The sequence below is a fragment of the Thamnophis sirtalis genome, unplaced genomic scaffold (assembly GCF_051295495.1).
Source record: "Thamnophis sirtalis isolate CommonGarterSnake01/CBP01778 unplaced genomic scaffold, rThaSir2_p1.2 scaffold_5, whole genome shotgun sequence".
NCBI lineage: Eukaryota > Metazoa > Chordata > Lepidosauria > Squamata > Natricidae > Thamnophis > Thamnophis sirtalis.
In genome coordinates, this window is record NW_028261385.1 from 18,700,754 (window position 1) to 18,720,073 (window position 19,320).

General features: G+C 42.8%; 1 protein-coding gene across 1 annotated transcript in view; it reads right to left on the minus strand.

The window, feature by feature from the left end:
- Positions 1-13,543: 13,543 nt before the first annotated feature.
- The window catches only part of CCBE1 (collagen and calcium binding EGF domains 1), a 181,172-nt gene continuing 175,395 nt past the window's right edge, over positions 13,544-19,320 (minus strand). The window contains exons 10-11 of the mRNA XM_087715375.1: positions 18,296-18,331; positions 13,544-14,786 (exon numbers count right to left, since the gene is read on the minus strand). Of these exons, the coding sequence (XP_087571501.1) occupies positions 14,556-14,786; positions 18,296-18,331 (267 nt within the window). The 3' untranslated portion in view covers positions 13,544-14,555. The remainder of the gene's footprint in view (positions 14,787-18,295; positions 18,332-19,320) is intronic.

Sequence of the window (19,320 nt, forward strand, 5' to 3'; positions counted from 1 at the left end):
CTGACAATGAAACTCTCCGTGGGAACCAAATGGACATAAAAGAGAAGGGAGCCATTTAATGGGAGGTGAGTCATCTTATTTCCCACCCACCCCCACCCGCAAAGAATCAGAAAGGGAGATTTCCCCCTCCTTATTTGGAATATACATCTCGTCTCAGCTTTTTTTTTCAAAGCAAGTGGGCTCGGGAAGGGATCAGAATGGCCAGCTCTGAATTCCATTTCATTCAACATTTAAAAAATGTTCAATTAGAATTTAAGGTGCTGCGTGGCTGGGAATTTTGACAGCTGTAATCCCAATTTATCTGGAGAGAGCCAAGCAGAAAAAGACTCCTGGCGATGGCTGGGAGCACATTCATTCCAGATATTGATAAACTTTTCAATAGTCACATTTACAGATTGCTTCTGCTAATCCCTGTGCCAGAGAGAGCTGATGGGCAAAGCAGCCGTTGTCCTAAAGGGTTGCATTTTCTATGCATTTGTTGGAAATTGAAAGTAGAATGTCCAGTAGTGTACGGATAATCCTCGATTTACAAGAATTCATTTAGTGACTGTTCAAAATTACAATGGCACTGAAAAAAATTGACTTATTGTAGTATCCGCTTGGTCCTGTGATCAAAATTCAAGACGTTTGTCATATTTATGACGGTTTCAGGGTCCCGGGGTCACGTGATCCCCGTTGCGACCTTCTGACAAGCAAAGTCAATGGGGGAGCCAGATTCATTTAACAGTCGTGTTACTAACTTTACGACTGCAATGATTCACTTAACGACTGTGGCAAGCAAGGTCGTAAAATGGGGCAAAGCTCACTTGACACATGTTTCACTTAGCAGCATAAACTTTGGGTCATTAGTCGAAGTCTACCTGCAATAGCGTGAGGCTGTCTACGGCAGAGACCTCCAGACTTAGCAACTGTAAGACTGATGGATTTCAACTCCCAGAATTCCTCAGCCAGCATGGGAGTGGAACCAGTGGTAAAATTCATTTTTCTACTACCGGTTCTGTGGATATGGCTTGGTGGGCGTGGCTTGGTGGGCATGGCAGGGGAAGGATACTGCAAAATCCCCATTTCCTCCCAATCAGCTGGGACTCAGGACGCAGAAAATAGATGGGGCGGGGCCAGCCAGAGGTGCCATTTGCCAGTTCTCCAACCTACTCAAAGTTTCTGCTACCGGTTCTCCAGAACCTGTCAGAACCTGCTGGATTTCACCTCTGAGTGGAACTCCATAAGTCGTAAAGTTGCCAAGTTTAGAAATCCCTCGGTCTATGGGGCACCATATAGTTTTGGAAGGATACCAAAGAGTTGGAAAAGCTTTTGAGAAGGGTAGTCCAAGAGCAACTCCCCTTCTGGAGAAAGGTTGCAGCAACTAGGGGGTTTTCAGCTTGAAGCAAGGGAAGCCAAGGATGTACATGACAGAAATATGTCAAAACTTGTAGAATTCAATTATGAATTGAGAACGTTTTTTCTCCCTGTTTGATAATATTATCATTCAGGATCTCAGATCCATGGAATCTGAATGGTTTTTTTTAAATTTATGCTTGACAAGTTGATAACCCGGCATTGCCCAGGTATTTTTTTATCCTAATCCTGTATTAGACAGGAAAAGTCCTGATTTCGGCAGCAATTAAATGGTTTCCCTGTGCCCCCAGAAGCATCAAGAAAAGTGATACCACCTTAATTTCTAATGTTGGATTTTCCCCCTTACCAGAGGAAGCCCCCTTGTGGAGTGGTGTGAAGTCCTTACCATGGCGACTCTACTGCTCTGCAAAGTAGAAGCCATTTTACGGCAGTACGGTGGAATCCATTGTTAGGCACAACAGGCTGTATCTTAGCAGAACACACACCCTGAGGGATGTTAGGGGTGTCTTACCCCCACAGTATTTGTTTTCAGAGGGTAAGTAATTTGTGTACCAAATTTGGTTGAAATTGCTCAAGGTGTTCCAGAGTTGGAACACACACACACACACACACACACACACACACACACACACGGTGCCATCAAATCGATTCCAATTCTTAGCAACTGCGCAGATAATTTTATCCATGATGATCTATGCCTAACCTCGTCCTTTGGGTTTTCTAATGGTGCACCTATTATCATGTAACATTGTCTCTTCACATTGCTGGTGGTCATCCCTTCTTCTCTTTCCTTCCACCTTTCCCAGGGAGCTGAGTCTTCACATAATGTGCCTGGGCAGTTTGAGCCTGGTCAATGTTCCTCTACCAATACATATATATTTTTATTGCATGTTATTTATTTTGTGTTTGCTTTTATATTTATATCTTTTGGAGACCGCTTCTTCCTCAAGTGTCTTTTAGCAGAACTGTCTTTGCTGTGTGTGGTTTTCACACATACATCTGTGCTTTTTAATATATCTGTGTTAAGATCAAATCCTTTGTCAAAGAAAGAATATGGAGATTTTTCTCAAGTGACATAGCACTTTAATTATCACACGTGTCTTTAATTTCCCATTATTTCTGTCACATATTTACTTTTGTATTTCTCATTGAACTTTTCAGTTTGTGCACCCCATGGATTTTTTTATTTGTGTGACTTGGGAAACTTGGAATTTTTCATATTCTCTGCAAGATTGTTTCTTTTCTCTTTAATGTATATTGGCAGCAGAGGAGGATGTTATGAGAGAATAAAGAATAATCCAAGATATTACTCACCTTTTCCCCTTCTTTTAATGAATATTCCACCTTCTCTTCCAGGCTAACATTCCATCACTCCAAAAACATATCCTGTGAATCAGATTAAGATGTTTAAGTTGTCTGAATTTCTCTTGCAGACACAAAATTGCTCCAGGATTGACAGGCAACGACATTCTACAGCTGCCACCATTTGCAGATATGGAAAGTTGATGGGAACACCTCCTAAGGGGAGCTAGCTTTTTCAGGACATGTACATTTAAATCTTTTTTCACTTATTTCTTTATTAGAATAGAATAGGATAGGATAGAATAGAATAGAATAGAACAGAACAGAACAGAATAGAATAACAGAGTTGGAAGGGACCTTGGAGGTCTTCTAGTTCAACCCCCTGCTTAGGCAGGAAGTCCTATACCATTTCAGACAAATGGTTGTCCAATCTCTTCTTAAAGACTTCCAGTGTTGGAGCATTTACAACTTCTGGAGGCAACTGATTAATTGTTCTAACTGTAAGGAAATTTCTCTTCAGTTCTAAGTTACAGAGTAGTAGTTTGGCTGTCAAGGTACCAGCTCTGTTGTAGGAAGAGCTTGTATCAAAATGTCATCAAAAAAGCACAACAAAGAATGTTCTTTCTGGGCCAACTCAGAAAGCTCAAACTGCCCAAAGAGCTGCTGATTCTGTTCTATGGAGGAATTATTGAGTCTGTCATCTGCACCTCCATAACTGTCTGGTTTGGCTCTGCAACCCAACAAGACAGACACAGAGTTCAATGGATAATCAATAGCAATAGCCATAGCAATAGCAGTTAGACTTATATACCGCTTCATAGGGCTTTCAGCCCTCTCTAAGCGGTTTACAGAGTCAGCATATTGCCCCCAACAACAATCCGGGTCGTCATTTTACCCACCTCGGAAGGATGGAAGGCTGAGTCAACCCTGAGCCGGTGAGATTTGAACAGCCGAACTGCAGAACTGCAGTCAGCTGAAGTAGCCTGCAGTGCTGCATTTAATCGCTGCGCCACCTCGGCTCCTTAGAACTATCAGAACTGCAGAAAAAGCAATGGCTACCAACCTGCCTTCCATTGAGGACCTGTACACTGCACGAGTCAAAAAGAGGGCTGTGAAAATATCTACAGACCCCTCTCCTCCAGAGGCTGGAGAGGGCAAAAAAACAGCCCCAATGGGCCAACCGGAAGTTCGGAAACAATTCGTTTCTGGCTTCCGGAGGGACTGGGGGGGGACAGGGGAGGCCATTTTAGCTCTCACCAGGCTTTAGGAAAGCCTCTGGAGCCGTACATGCACAATTTTGACATGCTGTAAGAAAAAGGTCTGGCCTAGATGGTCACTTAAATGTGGGTTGAATATCTTCTTTTCAACTTCTGTTTCTGTTGGATTACCAGACCAGTTATTTTGCTGTTGTACTCTTATAGAATAGAATAGCAGAGTTGGAAGGTCTTCTAGTCCAACCCCCTGCTTAGGCAGGAAACCCTATACCATTTCAGACAAATGGCTATCCAACATCTTCTTAAAGACTTCCAGTGTTGGGGCATTCATAACTTCTGGAGGCAAGTTGTTCCAGTGATTAATTGTTCTAACTGTCAGGAAATTTCTCCTCAGTTCTAAGTTGCTTCTCTCCTTGATTAGTTTCCACCCATTGCTTCTTGTCTTACCCTTATTTTTGTTTCTTTTTATTTCTATCTTAGGCAGAGAACCTTTGCCAAATGGTAAGTGATAAGCAGCTCAATAAATAAATAAAACACAACATATTTCTAGACCCCGAGAACCATTACTACAAGGTGGGCCCTAGTACATTAATAAAGAAAGCACCTGGTTGAGAAGAATTTAGTCTGGAAGAGAGAGAGGCCGGGAGCTGACCTATGATGATAACATTTTTGTCTTAGGGCATGTACGATATTGGAAGACACTCTTAGCATCTCCTAAAGTCAAACCTTTGGCTGCAATCTCTGGACCGAAAGACGAAGTCTCGAAGGGTCTAAAAGTTAACGAGAGGTGACAGAAATCTGCAAAGAGTTTACACATAACTTGGAGAGCTTGAAGAAGCAGCTATTTTCTTTCTGAAATGCTTCCCAACTATTTGCTTCTTTAAACAGCCTAGATCTGATCCAGCGGCTGCAACATCAGTGCTGCTTTCAAAAGGAAAACCATCGTCACATGTGGTTCTGCAAGGGGAACCTGGAAGGCAGATGCAGATTGTGTTCTGTGCAGGGGCGTCATTCACTTACTTTCCCTATTGGTTTGCAAATGTGAGTGTGCGCTGTTCAGCCTTCCACGCATGCGCTTTGGCTTGAAAACATGCCTAAATAGGGCGGCATACAGCCGGGGTGGGTGGGAAGGCCCACCTGTGATTTCCACTACCGGTTCGGGAAAACTGGTCCGAACCGACTGAATACCACCTCTGGTTCTGTGGCACAGCATTGTCTCATTCTAAATGAAAACACAAATGTTGCCGGCCATCTGGTCTTGCTCCGGTGTGCACATATCAACGTGCATCAGTGGTGGGATACAACCGGTACGCCTCGGTACGGGCGTACTGGTGCCTGCTGGGAGCACCACCATTCGGGTACGATGCTCCGGAGCGCCCACCCACCCACCCTCCTTACCTGTACTTGAGCTGTTCGGGGCTTCTGCACACACACAAGGACTGTACGGCCCCTGTGCGACGCTTCTCCAAGCAGCTGGAGCATTTCAGAGGCATCACGGAGCTTCATGAGTGGTAAGTACGCATGCGCGCACTTCTTGTGTTCATGTGGTGGATGCACAGCCCTGTTGCACCATACTAGTTGCAACGGGATCCAGAACCCTCCACTGATGTGCATGCACATGCATTCTGTTTTGGGCACTTGGTGCCAAAAAGGTTAGTCATCCTTGACCTCTACTATTAATCTGGGTATGTCATCAGCAAATTGGCACGGCTGATGTTTTTAGCACAGACACTGCACACACTTTCCTGGGGATAATTTCAATGGATTATAGGATGAGGCAAAAACCCAGGGAGGGTTTAGTCTGAAAAACATGTTTGCTTGTTTTAATCCTTTCAGCATGTGACAAAATGGAATTTCTTTAGAACATTTGCTAAGTGCTTCACTGGTGTATAAACACGACAAAGTCCTTAAGGATTAAAAAATGCCATTCCCCCCCCCCCCGCAAATGGCATTAGAACAGGGCCTTAATCAAACACATCTAAAGAGTTTGGGATGCCTTCTACTCGTAACATTGCAGTTGTTTTTAAGGCTAATGTCACATAAAGCAGATAATAACAACAGATACTTAAAAGGCTCCATTGAGAAATCATTTGCTTGAGGCCACTCGGTTTATTCTTGGCTTAAGTGTCTGCAAGACAGAATTTGTCTAAAATAAGCAGAAATTTTTATTTGAATCGGGGCACCCTCTTCTCTTTTAAGTTCAAGGTTGGCAGTGTACCATTGCCAGAAAACAATCACAACTGTCAAGTGAAAGAAAACAAGATGCAATGCAGGTCCAGTGAATCAGACCAATTTACAACAAATAACGAAATATTCAAGTAGCCAAGAACAGCCACCTAGAATGCCTTTAACTCAACGTGATGGAATGTGTTCTGTCCCCACTGCACATAAGTCTGTGTGCAGTTTGACGTGCAACTAGACCCACTTAACCTCCAATAAAACAGACTGTGTGCTTTATTGAAAGAACAGGATGTGGTGAAACTGGGGAAAATAGGGATACATACAATGACAACCAAATACAAGATAGAAAGTATTAAGTTACTGCTGAACATAACAATGAATAAACACAAGCAATTGAAATCTCACCAGTGATGCTGTGTGTGGGGGATGTGGGCTTGTCCTTGGTGACCATGTGCCACGGATTAAGATGGATTCTTCTTATGCTTTGCCTTCTCCAAATGCTAAAGGAAATGGAGTCTGTCTTCCCAGCGTACCACAGCGTGGTATGCCCTTGATTTGAGAGTGGAGGCTGGTGAGTAAAATGGGTTGGGTCCGCTTCAAACAATAACCTTGGTATTTTGTCTCTCCAGCCACTAGATGGGGCTAGAGCTCAACAAAGTATATAAAGATTGCATTTTGGAGCATATTTGTCCCTCCCGCCAATAGATGGGGCTAGAGAGCAACAACAGTATATAAAGATTGTATTTTGGAGCATATTTGTCCCCCCCCCCCCCCCGGATACTAGATGGGGCTAGAGAGCAACAACAGTATATAAAGATCATATTTTGGAGCATATTTATCCCTCCGGCCGCTAGATGACGCTAGAGAGCAACAACAGTATATCAAAGTTATATGCTAGGGCACGATTGAATGTATTCTTCCCCCATGTGTGGAATCCAAGCAAAACTGTGCTAGAATTTGTTTTGGATTCCTCCAATCAAGAAATGATAAGGATTTAATAGTTGGATATTGGCTCCAGCAGCACAGTGAATGTGAAGCCACACGGGGAATTCTGATTTGCACAGCTTCTGGATGGGAAATCATACCCATCATTTAACTCTTCTCATCAGATTTACCACCAGAGAGAGAGGGGAACAACATACAGGCGGAGTAAATTCCCAGTCCTAAAGTTACAATACATCTGAACAACGGCCATTTTTCTTGGATACATTTTTAAAATCACGTAGTGCATGTTCCCCAACGGGAAATTAGTTGGTTTCCATGAGATGCAGTTGGACTGAATTTCATAGAATCATAAAGTGGAAGAGATTTTGGAGGTTTTCTGATTCAACCCCCTGCCTGGAACCAGAATCATCCCGGACAAAGAACTGTCTAATCTCATACTGAAAATCTCCTGTGACAGAATACACACATTTTAAGAGACAGGCAATTTTACCGCTTAATAGCTCCATCAGGACGTTTCCCTTTATTTCAAGTTTCAATTTATGTTAAGCTTCCCCCTATTGGTTCTTATGATATCCTTGAGTGCTATGGAAAATAAATCTTGTATTGGAAGACTGTTTTCATGCCTCCCCCCAGCCTTCTCCTTTTGAGGCTAAACATACCAGGTGTCAGGCCTGCAGTGATATTCCTTTTAGGATCTTTGGCGTGCCACTCTCTCTCTCTTTTACTATGCTGTTTCATTAGTGGGGTAATTGGGAGGGGGAATAGTAAGGGGTAGAATTGTAGAATGTGTTGTTGTCAAAATAGAACATTCCTTTCTAGAAGCCCAAGGTCATCTTTTGTCTCCGCACCTCTGCACCTGACCGGAACTAGATGGGTGGAAATGCCAGCGTGGCAGAGGAAGATTGGGCCTTGTGATGGACTTGTGGGTGTGGGGGCAAGATCTTGAACTTTCAACTGGGTGGAAAACCCAGGAAGCTTTCAGATCTGGGTTTTCCACAGATTGTACCAACATGTCTCTCTTATTAAATTGGAACTTTGATGAAAGCTGTGCCTTGGACTCTGATTTAATTCTGGATGATATATGGAACGCTGACATCAGGTTCCTTTAACCACTTTCATAGGATTTAGCCTCCAAGCTTCTTATCATCCATGTCACTTTTCTTTGAGCTTGCCAGTTCCTCAACATCCTTTTTGTATTGTGGCAACTAGACAGTGGTGGGATGCTGCTAGTTTAACAACCGGTTTGGTGAGACTGGACTACTGCAATGCGCTCTACATGGGGCAGCCCTTGAAGAGTATTCGGAGACTTCAACTCGTCCACGCGAGCGATTGTGGGTGCACCTCGGTACACCCAAGTTACACCTATCCTCTGCGAGCTGCACTGGTTACCGATCGGTCGCCGGATACGCTTCAAAGTGCTAGTCGTAATTTATAAAGCCCTTCATGGTATTGGACCTGGGTACTTGAGAGACCACCTGCTGCCAATTACCTCCCAATTACCTCCCAAAGACACGTTAGATCACACAGGGTCGGCCTCCTCTGGGTTCCGTCCACCAGCCAATGCCATCTGGCTACCACCCGGGGGAGGGCCTTCTCTGTGGCAGCTCCGGCCCTTTGGAACGAACTCCCCGCACAGATTCAGACCCTCACCTCTCTCCAGGCCTTCCGGAAAGCCGTCAAAACCTGGCTGTGCTGGCAGGCCTGGGGTTGATGAGTTCCCCTCCCCTCTCGACCTGTGTGGCTGTATGATTCTTGGTTATTTTAATCACTTTTATTGTGTTCTATGTTCCCTTTTTCCCCCTTTGAGTTGTTCGCCGCCCTGAGTCCCTCCCGGAATAGGGCGGCATACAAATAAAATAAATCTAAATCTAAATTGCCCTTTGCGCATGCTCGCACGCCTAAAGCGCTTGTGGGAAGTGCTGAAAATGGAGCATTTCGAACAGTAATGATATTCTATTTTCTTCACCACCGGTTCTCTTTAAAAAGAAGCCAGGGGGAAAAAAAGATAACAAGAGTCAACACCACCATTAAAAAAATATTCCTCTTTATTTGCAAATATACTGCACAATTACAGTTTTATACATTTTTAGTACTTCATATAATTAGTATAAATAATAATGTATTACATATGTTTCTACATGTGCACAAAGACACAATACTTGGTTCCTTTGGTTTGCTATAAAGCATCTCAAAAATGATAGCATATAATCCTAGAAATTTATGGTCCATTAGTTTGTTTTGCCCTAGAATCATTCATTCATTGACATGGGGGATTGTGTGGGAGAATTTATTCACCAGATTACAGGCAGAGATCGCCTTAAAATCTGAAGAGATTACTCAAAGGGAAACTATTACTTTGTCTTTTTCTTCTTCTTTCACTACTAATACTTAAACTTGTGGCAGAAGCCCATTGCTTTGAAATGGCTAGTTGATTAATCGGTAAAGTTATACTCAAGTGTCTGCTTCTAATTACCCATATTTATATTCTGTGCCAAATAACAAAATACCAAGCAAAAAAAAACTTGTTTGTACTTGGAGAAATACTAGGCTTTATTTTCTTGTGGGAAACGACTATGTGTAAAACTTGAGGCTGTGATCCTAAAAGTAGTCCTTAAATTGCAACTACCGTGTTTCCCCTGAAAATAAGACAGGGTCTTATTTTCTTTTGACCTCCCCAAAATAAGCACTTGGCCTTATTTTCGGGGAAGTCTTATTATTATTGAGGTACAGGAGTCGGTTGCTGCTGTGTTGCACTGCTGCTCATCAGCTGTTCACCCCTGAGGCCATGCATGTACTTCCGCCACGCTTCCCAGGACTCTGCAGCATGCCGGCCCCACCACTGCATGAGCTCCCTGTGGAGATTCGGACCCTCTCCACCCTTTGGGCCTTCTGGACGGCTGTGAAGACCTGGCTGTCCCAGCAAGCCTGGGGTTGAGTCCCCCCCCCACTCGAATTTGCTGTGTCTGTTGTGCTTTTAAATTGTTCGTATTCTCCGATTGTTTTTGTCTTACTTTTTGTAATTTCCCCTCCCTTGGCTTTTGTTCAGCCGCCCTGAGTCCCTGCGGGGAATAGGGCGGCCTACAAATTGAATAAACTCCAAACTCCACTGCAACCAGATGTCCCGCCACTGCCTCCCTGTTCTTTGTGGCGGCAGAAGGGTTAACGTGACAGAAGGGGCGTGGTGGCTAGGGTTGCAGGAGCGGCCATTAGGTAAGGGCGTATGGGGTGCATGGGGCATGTTCCCCCCTCCTTTCCCTTACCTCATCTCATGTTGTTTGCGTGCAAAGCAACCAGAGGAAATGACGGGGACCAGCTGTGCATGTGTTTAAATATTTTCGGGGAGGGCTTATTTTTTGGGGGAGGGCTTATTTTAGTGCTTGCACTCAAAAGCCTGATTGGGCTTATTATCCAGGGAGGTCTTATTTTCAGGAAAACAGGGTATTTGCTTAAGGACCGTTCCAAGTTATAGCAGCATTGAAAGAAAAATGACTTACAACCAGTCCTCGCACTTACAGCCATCCCCATGGTAATGTGATCAAAATTCAGGCACTTGGCAACCGGCATGTATTTATAATGGGTGCTGCATCCCAGGATCTTAGCGATTCCCATTTGTGACCTTCCCAACTCAGCTTCCAACAATCCAACTCCAAAAAGGTCATAAAATCAGGTGCGACTCATTTAGCAACCACCTTGCTTAGCAATGGAAAATTCTGGTTCCCGTCGTAGCCGTAAGTTGCGGACGACCTGTCTTTACCCGAATTGGACAGGGGGTGCCTGGGAACTCAGAGGAATCTGGGCGAAAGGTTTAGACTTCAGCCATTCTTGGGGGTAAACCTTTCCATGCAATTATCAGCTTTGAATAGTAATAATTGTATTTGCAGAGCAATCCTACAAAAGGAAAAGATTGTAACAGAGGAACTGAGTTTTCCAAGCACTCCTTGTGTCATTCCAATCAAAGTGCCAAACCATATGAGTATCCTTTTTGGCTTTTAAAATGTGGTCGGCTGAAAGAAAGGAGTGGTGTCTAATTTTAGGGTACGTATGCCAATGAGCTGAAAAAGTTTGTCCGGACTTCCTAAACTCCACGCCTTATCAATTTGTACTGTTGTATTAATTAAGATCCTTCCAACAATGCATCTAAACCACAGAGCTTTCTGTAAATACACAGAGCTTCTCCATTGGCAGAAATGTTTTTGGGAAGCAAAATTATTTCCCATTATTTCCAATGGAATTTGGCCTTAGCATTGCATAGCATCTTTGGGACAGTGGTTTTAAAAAGCATTTTTCTACCCAGCCACTGTTTTTATTGCAGACATGTTAAGTTACAGCTTAAAAGGAGAGAGCAAAAATATACCTGTGATTGTCTCGTTATAGTGTTACAAAATAGTTGATTAAATTGGCATTAATAAAATAGCAATGGTATGATTTAAACAGAGCATATGTTTAACCTCTATGGCAGTGTTTCTCAACCTTGGCAACTTGAAGATGTCCGGACTTCAGCTCCCAGAATTCCCCAGCCAGCATTCGCTGGCTGGGGAATTCTGCGAGTTGAAGTCCGGACATCTTCAAGTTGCCAAGGTTGAGAAACACTGTTCTATGGCCATGATGGCGAATGTGGGCATGCACGCTGTTGCCAGATCTCTTCTCAGTTTTGTCATGCTCATATGCGCCGGACAACTGGCCTTGCATGTTGCATGCAAGCACACGGTGGCCAGCTGCTGTCTTTTGGGTTTCAACACCCACATGTGCACCAGCCAGTTGGTCTTTGCATGAAGGCCAGCTGGCTGGCGCATATGCACATGCCGGAACCTGGAAGAGCATCTAGTCGGTGTGCATGAATGCCGGACTAGCTGTTTGCTGTGCATATGCATGACGGAACCCAGAGGTACAGCTGGCTGCCGTGTGCATATGCACCAGCCAGCTGCTCTCTTCTGGATTCTGCGCTCCAGTTTCAGCACATATCATGTTCCCATCAATTTTCCTATAAAATTCCAGGCTTCTAATAACTGGTTCATTATTGTCCTGTTGAACTCTTCCTTACAATAGACCTGCCAAACAGAAGCAAAGGTGGATAGGGGAGCTCCAGTTAAAGACTTTCCCTCATCAGATACCACTAGCAGGTGACACAATGCTTAAGATACAAGAGGCAACTGGGGGGGACCCACCTTGCTGCACTATTACAAGAAGAAATGCTGAATTAATTACAGAAAGACTAAATGATAAGTTACGAGGTTTGGAAATGCTACTTCCAAACCTTATAGCTTACACACACTGACTATCCACAATGAGGATACTTTGCAGGTAAACGTTTACACCAGGGGTGGGTTTCTCGCCCCGTTCCAACTGGTTCGGTTGGAACGGGGCCGGCGGTGTCCTCGTGCACGTGCGGGGCGCACGCATGCGTACTAGCGTCTGTACGATGCTCAAGCTGCTCCTGGAGGATCGCGCAGGTGCTGTACGCGTCCTGCGCATGCGTGGAAGCGCAGAACTCGTCAAAACTGGGTAAGGAGCGCGGGCGGGTGGGTGCGCCGTTCACCGTTCCCGGAAGTTACTTACTTCCGGGTTCGCCGACCAACCGGTTCGCAGGAACCGCCGCGAACCGGTTGAAACCCACCCCTGGTTTACACCTTATTTTGCATCTAGTTCTAGGTTCAGGTGCATACGGCTAAGGTAATCTCTCTGGTGAAGACGGAAGAGTCCAATTCAAGCAGAAGAAAAAGTGTCGGACAATAAAACATTTATATAACTTTATACATTCTCAGTGCATGTTTAAAATAGAGTACAACTTTTTAACAGTGCAATCTACAAACCGTTCCAGCCACAGTACTGTAGCCAACATCCAGGTTTCTTTGCCTGGAGAGTTACACTGATGCATCTGGAGCAACCTTGCTGCTTTCAGAACATTTGCTGTTACAGATGTTTAGATCAGAGGTCTTCAAACTTGGCCACTTTAAGACTGGTGGACTTCAGCTCCCAGAATTCTCCAGTCAGCATAGCCCCTGTGTTAGATTGTCCTTATTGTGCTGATGTTAATCTATTGCATGATGCAGGCAATCCTGGTTGTGACAGATGACATCCCGTGGTCACATGACCGCATTTTTGGCGTTTGGCAACCAGCCCACTTTTACAGCTGTCTGATGTGTCCTATGGTCACATGACTTACAACATTTTCTTTGAAAAAAAGAACTCAGAATCTTATCGGTTAGGTGGGTGATCTGCTTTACGGCCCTCATGACTTACGACCATAATGGGCAGGCTCCATTATAGTCATAAATTGAGGACTAGCTCTAGTGCCTCAAGCATCAATGAGGGATCGGATGATTGAGTGCGCCAACTAACCAATTCTTGCACTCTAAAGGAAACACCAACACAAAAGCTTCTTTTTTTTTTTATAGCAGAGCAGCTTTGGTGGTTTCCACTTAAAAGGAAGATTATTTTTTTTCTAGAGAAAACCATCAAAGCTATTCCCAATGGGGGAATAGAGTCCCAATGAGAGTGGGCGGCATACAAATGCTAATAAATTGAAATTGAAATTGAATTATTCATGATGAAGATGCAACGTTACCCAATTGAGGCCAATAGGTCGTCAGGGGAAGATTGGTAGAAAAGTCATTTTTCTGTCTCTTCTTTGTGGGCCCCTGAGAGGCAACTGATTGGCCATCGTAAGAAAGTTCTGAATGAAGATGACTTTGTCCTGTCCTTCTCATGGGTGTTCCATTGTACAATCAGCTCTCCAGTTCATGCTTCCTACGCTTTCATTAAATCCAGAAGAAAGGCACTATAGTGGTACCTGGGTACTTGACTGCTTCAAAACTTGTCAAATTTGATTTTCAATGCATTTTGATGTGAAAATGTCCCAGTACTCAGCTTTTGTTTAGTATTTGATGCATGCTTTAGGAAGAGAGGGGTGGCTGTGAGAAACAGACAGGAAGTCAGCCATGGTGGGACGGTCATTGCAAAAGGAGGGGGAACAGCCATAGAGGATGGACAGGAAGTCGGCCATGATGGGAAGGTCACTGACATAGGAAAACGGAGAGTCAGAAAGTTCCTCCCAAAACAAAGGATCACGTGGTAGGTCATATGGTTTGTTTGGGACTCATCCCTTTTAGTACCTGTCACACCTCCCAGAACGAATTAACGCTGAGTACCAAGGTACCACCGTATGTTAATCCTCTCGTAGGGCTTCTTCAGATTGGGAAGTGTGGGTAGGTAATACAAGTAAGCTCAAAAGTACCCCAAGAAGTTCCAAATAAAATTCCCAAGCATCCTGAGAGGCAAAAAAAAAAGAGCCAGAAATCTCCTTGATACAGGAAGAAACTGCAAGACAAGACTTTGATATAGCATCATGAATAACCTACCTTGCCTAATGGTTTGTCTGGGCCATAACATTTAGGGAAAGGGATGTTGTAACTCTCCTGACACAGAGTCTTACAATCCACTGATTTGTTTTCTACTGTTAAGCTGAGGTGCGTGCAAATAAGCTGGCTTAAGTGACCTGTGGATCACAAACCCAACCCCTTCTCACTCTTTCCAAAGCAGAGGTCCTTTTTTTTCTTTTCAATGGTTGCCTTCTTCAGATGTCCTGGAGTCTTCTGGTATAGTCCTCTGTTTATAGTCTTCTCCAGATCCAACGTCCACATCCTGGTAGTTGGCAAATTCCTGAGGTAGTGGGAACTCCTCTGCTGATGAATGAGTCCTGTGCCCAAAGATCCTCTCTTGAAGCTCAGCAATGTCATTCCTGATATCTGCCATCATCAACAACAAGAAGTCAAAGGAGCCTGGTGGACCCTAAAAAAATCCCAAAGGAGAGAGTGACATTACTTGTCTTTCAGTGAAATGGGCACCACATCCATTGAACTGGATAATTTTAGACAGGTTGGCTTCCACTCCCATTATCCCCAGCCATACACTAGGCCCCAGGCATTTGACTATCAAGGCTAGTAGAAGAAACAAACCAATTTTCCGAGAGCATCTTATTTTGCCTTAACTCTGCTGGAGTGTAAGAATAGGGATAAACTCCGAGTTATTTGGGTAAAGAAATAAAGATAGATTCCATTTTGAAAATGGATAATTCAGTAATTATCTAGCTATTGTTAACCGTGAGAAAGAAGGAAATGAAGATTTTTGTGGGGAAATTGCAGAATGTCAGATATCCTGACATGCATGTAAAAGGAATTCACCTGAAGTTCCCAGAAATATTTCAGGGAATTTTATTTCCGTGGGTGTTCGCTTAATTAAAGCCAACTATGGCCAATATTGCCAAGTATTGTTATCGATCACGCTAATGCATTTATATAATTGTACTAGGACACACTTTGATAATGCTCATGAGACCTCAACTTGTGTATTTAAGTCTCACCTGTCTGCTGTTTAAGTATTCTCCTCCAGAGAATCCTATCATGGGCATGGTAGTTATCAATAAAACCTTCTTATCGATGAATAAAGCTTTTTGTTGCCTATAATCACCTTGTTTAGTTTTTCTTACGTATAACAAAAAATATCAGGGATATTTTTCTCACATAGAGTAAAAAGCAATTTCCCAAACACTCATCTTAACTAACGTCAATTTAGCCCAGTTGCTTTTATTTATTACTCAAATTTATATAGCCTCCCATGTTATCAAAAGCAACTCTGGATGGCACACAACAGCCTCTGCTCTGCTTTTCCCAAAACACAAATCTTTTATTAGATATTTGTAGTTGAACTTTCGCTTAGTACTTCTGAGCATCATTGAAATCAACATACACACTTAATTTTACAACTGACTAACTTCAATAATAATAATAATAATAATAATTCACATTTAGATCAATCTATACAACATTCAAGAAGTGCTCCGATGCTATCAATTATCATAAATGTCAATATATTGGCTGCAAAACATGGTCACTGTAGGCCCCATATATGCATGTTTCAATCCGTAAATCTTACTACTAATTGCATATGCTAAAAATTGCCAATGCAAATCAACCATTCTGTTCTGCCTGAGCAGGGGGTTGGACTAGAAGACCTCCAAGGTCCCTCCCAACTCTGTCATTCTAATTCTAATTCTAAGTGTGTTAATGCAAAGTTTCTTTAACAAAGAGCAATTTAATTCATATTCAGCAGTTTGCAAGTTCTTGCAAGATGGGAAAGAAGGAAATTAAGGCAATAAAAGACTAACCATCCTGTCTAACATTTTTTCCCTTTGTAATAGCCTTTTTTAACCTGTAAGAGACAAGAAATAATATTCTTGTGTCCCATTCAGTGACCCCAAAAGATGCTGAATTCTCATTCATATTTTTTTTTAATAGAAGCCTGCTAGCCATTTGCTTTTTAAAATTCTTGACATTTATCCAGGAAACATTCAAACTCTAAATGTTCTTTATTTTAAAGGAATTTCCCACTTGCAAAGAAACCACAACTGAGGAGCACCTATCCACAGTTTAACGTATATGACAGTCTATTGCATTCTGAAACGAAATTGAAGATATTTTACAAAATATCCAACCAAAAGCAATTTTCTTGTACAGAAGATATAAAGGCATAACGTATTTCACTTGGAAGTAATAGTGTCTACTCAATAGCCTGATGAGAGCTAAATAGCTTGAAATAGATCTATACTAGTCTCCCTTTATTTATTTATCAGCACAAATATAACAAATGTAACAAAAAGGCAACAGTAAAAAATATTGGGTTTCTGTCTGGATGGTCTCTTGTGACGAGCCGAAGGACAGAGAATGGAAGTGTGACCTTCCTCCCATATTTGGGCATACCAGGGGTTGTGACTTTAAATATATACCTCTCACCCTGGCCTGGCTGATAAGGAGTCGAGCTCTGTAGCTCAATGGTTAACACATCTGCCTAAGAGGCAACAGAGCACAGGTTTGATTCCCAGCAAGGGTATGGCTAGCTGATGAGAGCTATATAGCTTGAAACAGATCTATACTAGTCTCCCTTTATTTATTTATCAACACAAATATAACATATATATATATATATATAGAAATAAAAAAAACAACCTTAGTGCTAACTAGCCAAAATCATGGAGAACCTACACAATGAATCAAGACTTTCATGCTTTCCAGCGACCAAAAGGTTGTAAGGGAAAGGTTACTTTAAAAACATGAAATGCATAGGCGTGGATACACTAGGATTGTAAATATTATTTTTGTGCAGGAGCATGGAGCTTTGTCCTGCTATTTTTTCATAACAACAATCCTGTAATCTCTTGAAATGCAAGAAAGAGATTTGCTCAATGCCATCCTGTGTGATTATGCAGCTGAGGGTGGACTACAACCTTGTCTTCCCCGTTTAACCACTCTAACCAATGTACAACCTTGCTAGTTACTCAAACAAGTGTATTTCCCCCCTCCCCAATAGATTTAGTAAGGTAACCACAAGGTGATGTCATCTTTGGGGCGTCATGGAGATTAGATTAGATTGGCCCAGAATCTTACTTGTGTTCTAGAACAGTGTTTTTCAACCTTGGCAACTTGAAGATGTCCGGACTTCAACTCCCAGAATTCCCCAGCCAGCGAATGCTGGCTGGGGGATTCTGGGAGTTGAAGTCCAGACATCTTCAAGTTGCCAAGGTTGAAAAACACTGTTCTAGAAAATACTAAAAACTTCATTTTACCATCATGCTGGGGATCTAGCTGTGATGTGACACTTTTGTAATTGCCGTATTGTTTGTGATGTATGGATGGGTGCATCGATTGCAAATGCCTTATAGTTTTTATGTTTTTTTTAAAAAAATGGTTTTAATATGGTTTTATGGTTAGTTGTATTTTGTAACTATGTTTTGTGAGCCACCCAGAGTTATGTACATTAGATAGGCAGCTATATAAATTGAATGAATGAACAAACAGCCTTTTACATCTGCTGTATTACAATATTATAAAAGGGATATTCCTTTAAAACAGGGGTGTCAAATTCAAAGACCGGGGGACAGATCCGGATTGCAGGGTGCTTAGATCTGGCCCATGGGGCCACCCTGGAAACAACGAAGGTCCAGCCCGCAGGGCCTCTGCCAGTGAAAATGGAGCTCGGGAGCGTCGTGTGCGGCCCACCCGAGATCCATTTTTGCTGGCAGAGGATTGCAGGAGCAGTCCCAGTCGAAAACGGAGCTCGGGACCCTGTTTTTGCTGGTATAGTGCTCAGGTCACCATAAGCGCCCTGACACGAGTGACATTGATCTGGCCACACCCACCCTGGCCACGCCTATCACAGACCACAGTATTTAAATACAATACTTCCTGTCTAATGGATGAACAGATTATATTTGCACTGAGGTTAGATTTGGATGGGATACTTACAGGTGAGCCCTTTTCTCCTGGTGCACCTCTCTCACCCTGTAACGAACATAAATTTGGTTAAGTGGCCTTAATTGAAACTGAACAAGAACTTGTTTATCTAAAATCAAAACTCCAAACAGTGCTAGTCACACAGGTTCCACCACAAAACCGCGTTCGACTAAAGGGCGCTCGATGAAACCGCGTAGCTGACGTCATCACAGCACGACAACAGCGCGGAGAAAAAAGCACGCTGTAAATGCTAAACCTAAAATTAACCCCTAAACCTAAACCTAACCCCCTAAACCTAATCCTAATCCTAACCCTAACCCTTAACCTAACCCTAAACCTAACCCTAACCCTTAACCTAACGCTAAACCTAATCCTAACCCTTAACCTAACCCTAAACCTAACCCTAACCCTTACCTAACCCTAACCCTTAACCTAACCCTAAACCTAACCCTAAACCTAACCCCTTACCTTAACTTGAATCGGCTTGCTTTCAAAGCGCTATTTAAAGCGCCCTTCTTTCTCCGCGCTCGCTGTGTCGCCCTGTCGATGACATCAGCGACCCGGTTTAATCGGGCGCGCTTTAGTCGAGCACGGTTTTGTCGTGCCACGAGTCACACACTTAAAACTTCCTGCTATAAGATCCTAGGCAGATCATTTTAGAAGACAGAGTTGAGTGGGACTAATTTATGGTAAAATGTAGATGATGAGATTGCAGCTCATTTAGTTCAATTTATCTTAACTAGATTAAGAAAGTATTTTTATAGCAAAATTGGTAATAGATTACCTACCAAAGATAATGCTTGCAGCATTTTCTAAGTATGTATCAGGAGAGCAAATATTAATTAGTTAGATTCACAATCATTCATATCCAAAGGATACTCCCTGAAATTAAAGGGACCTAACTTAATTTCCTATTGATTGCAGGGGATGTATGCTAAGCATACCAAAGTTGTAATGCGAGGCAATAAAAACTACTTACACCCTTAATTTTATTTACTGCTAAGTATAACATGCCCAACTACAACTTTTATTCTGAA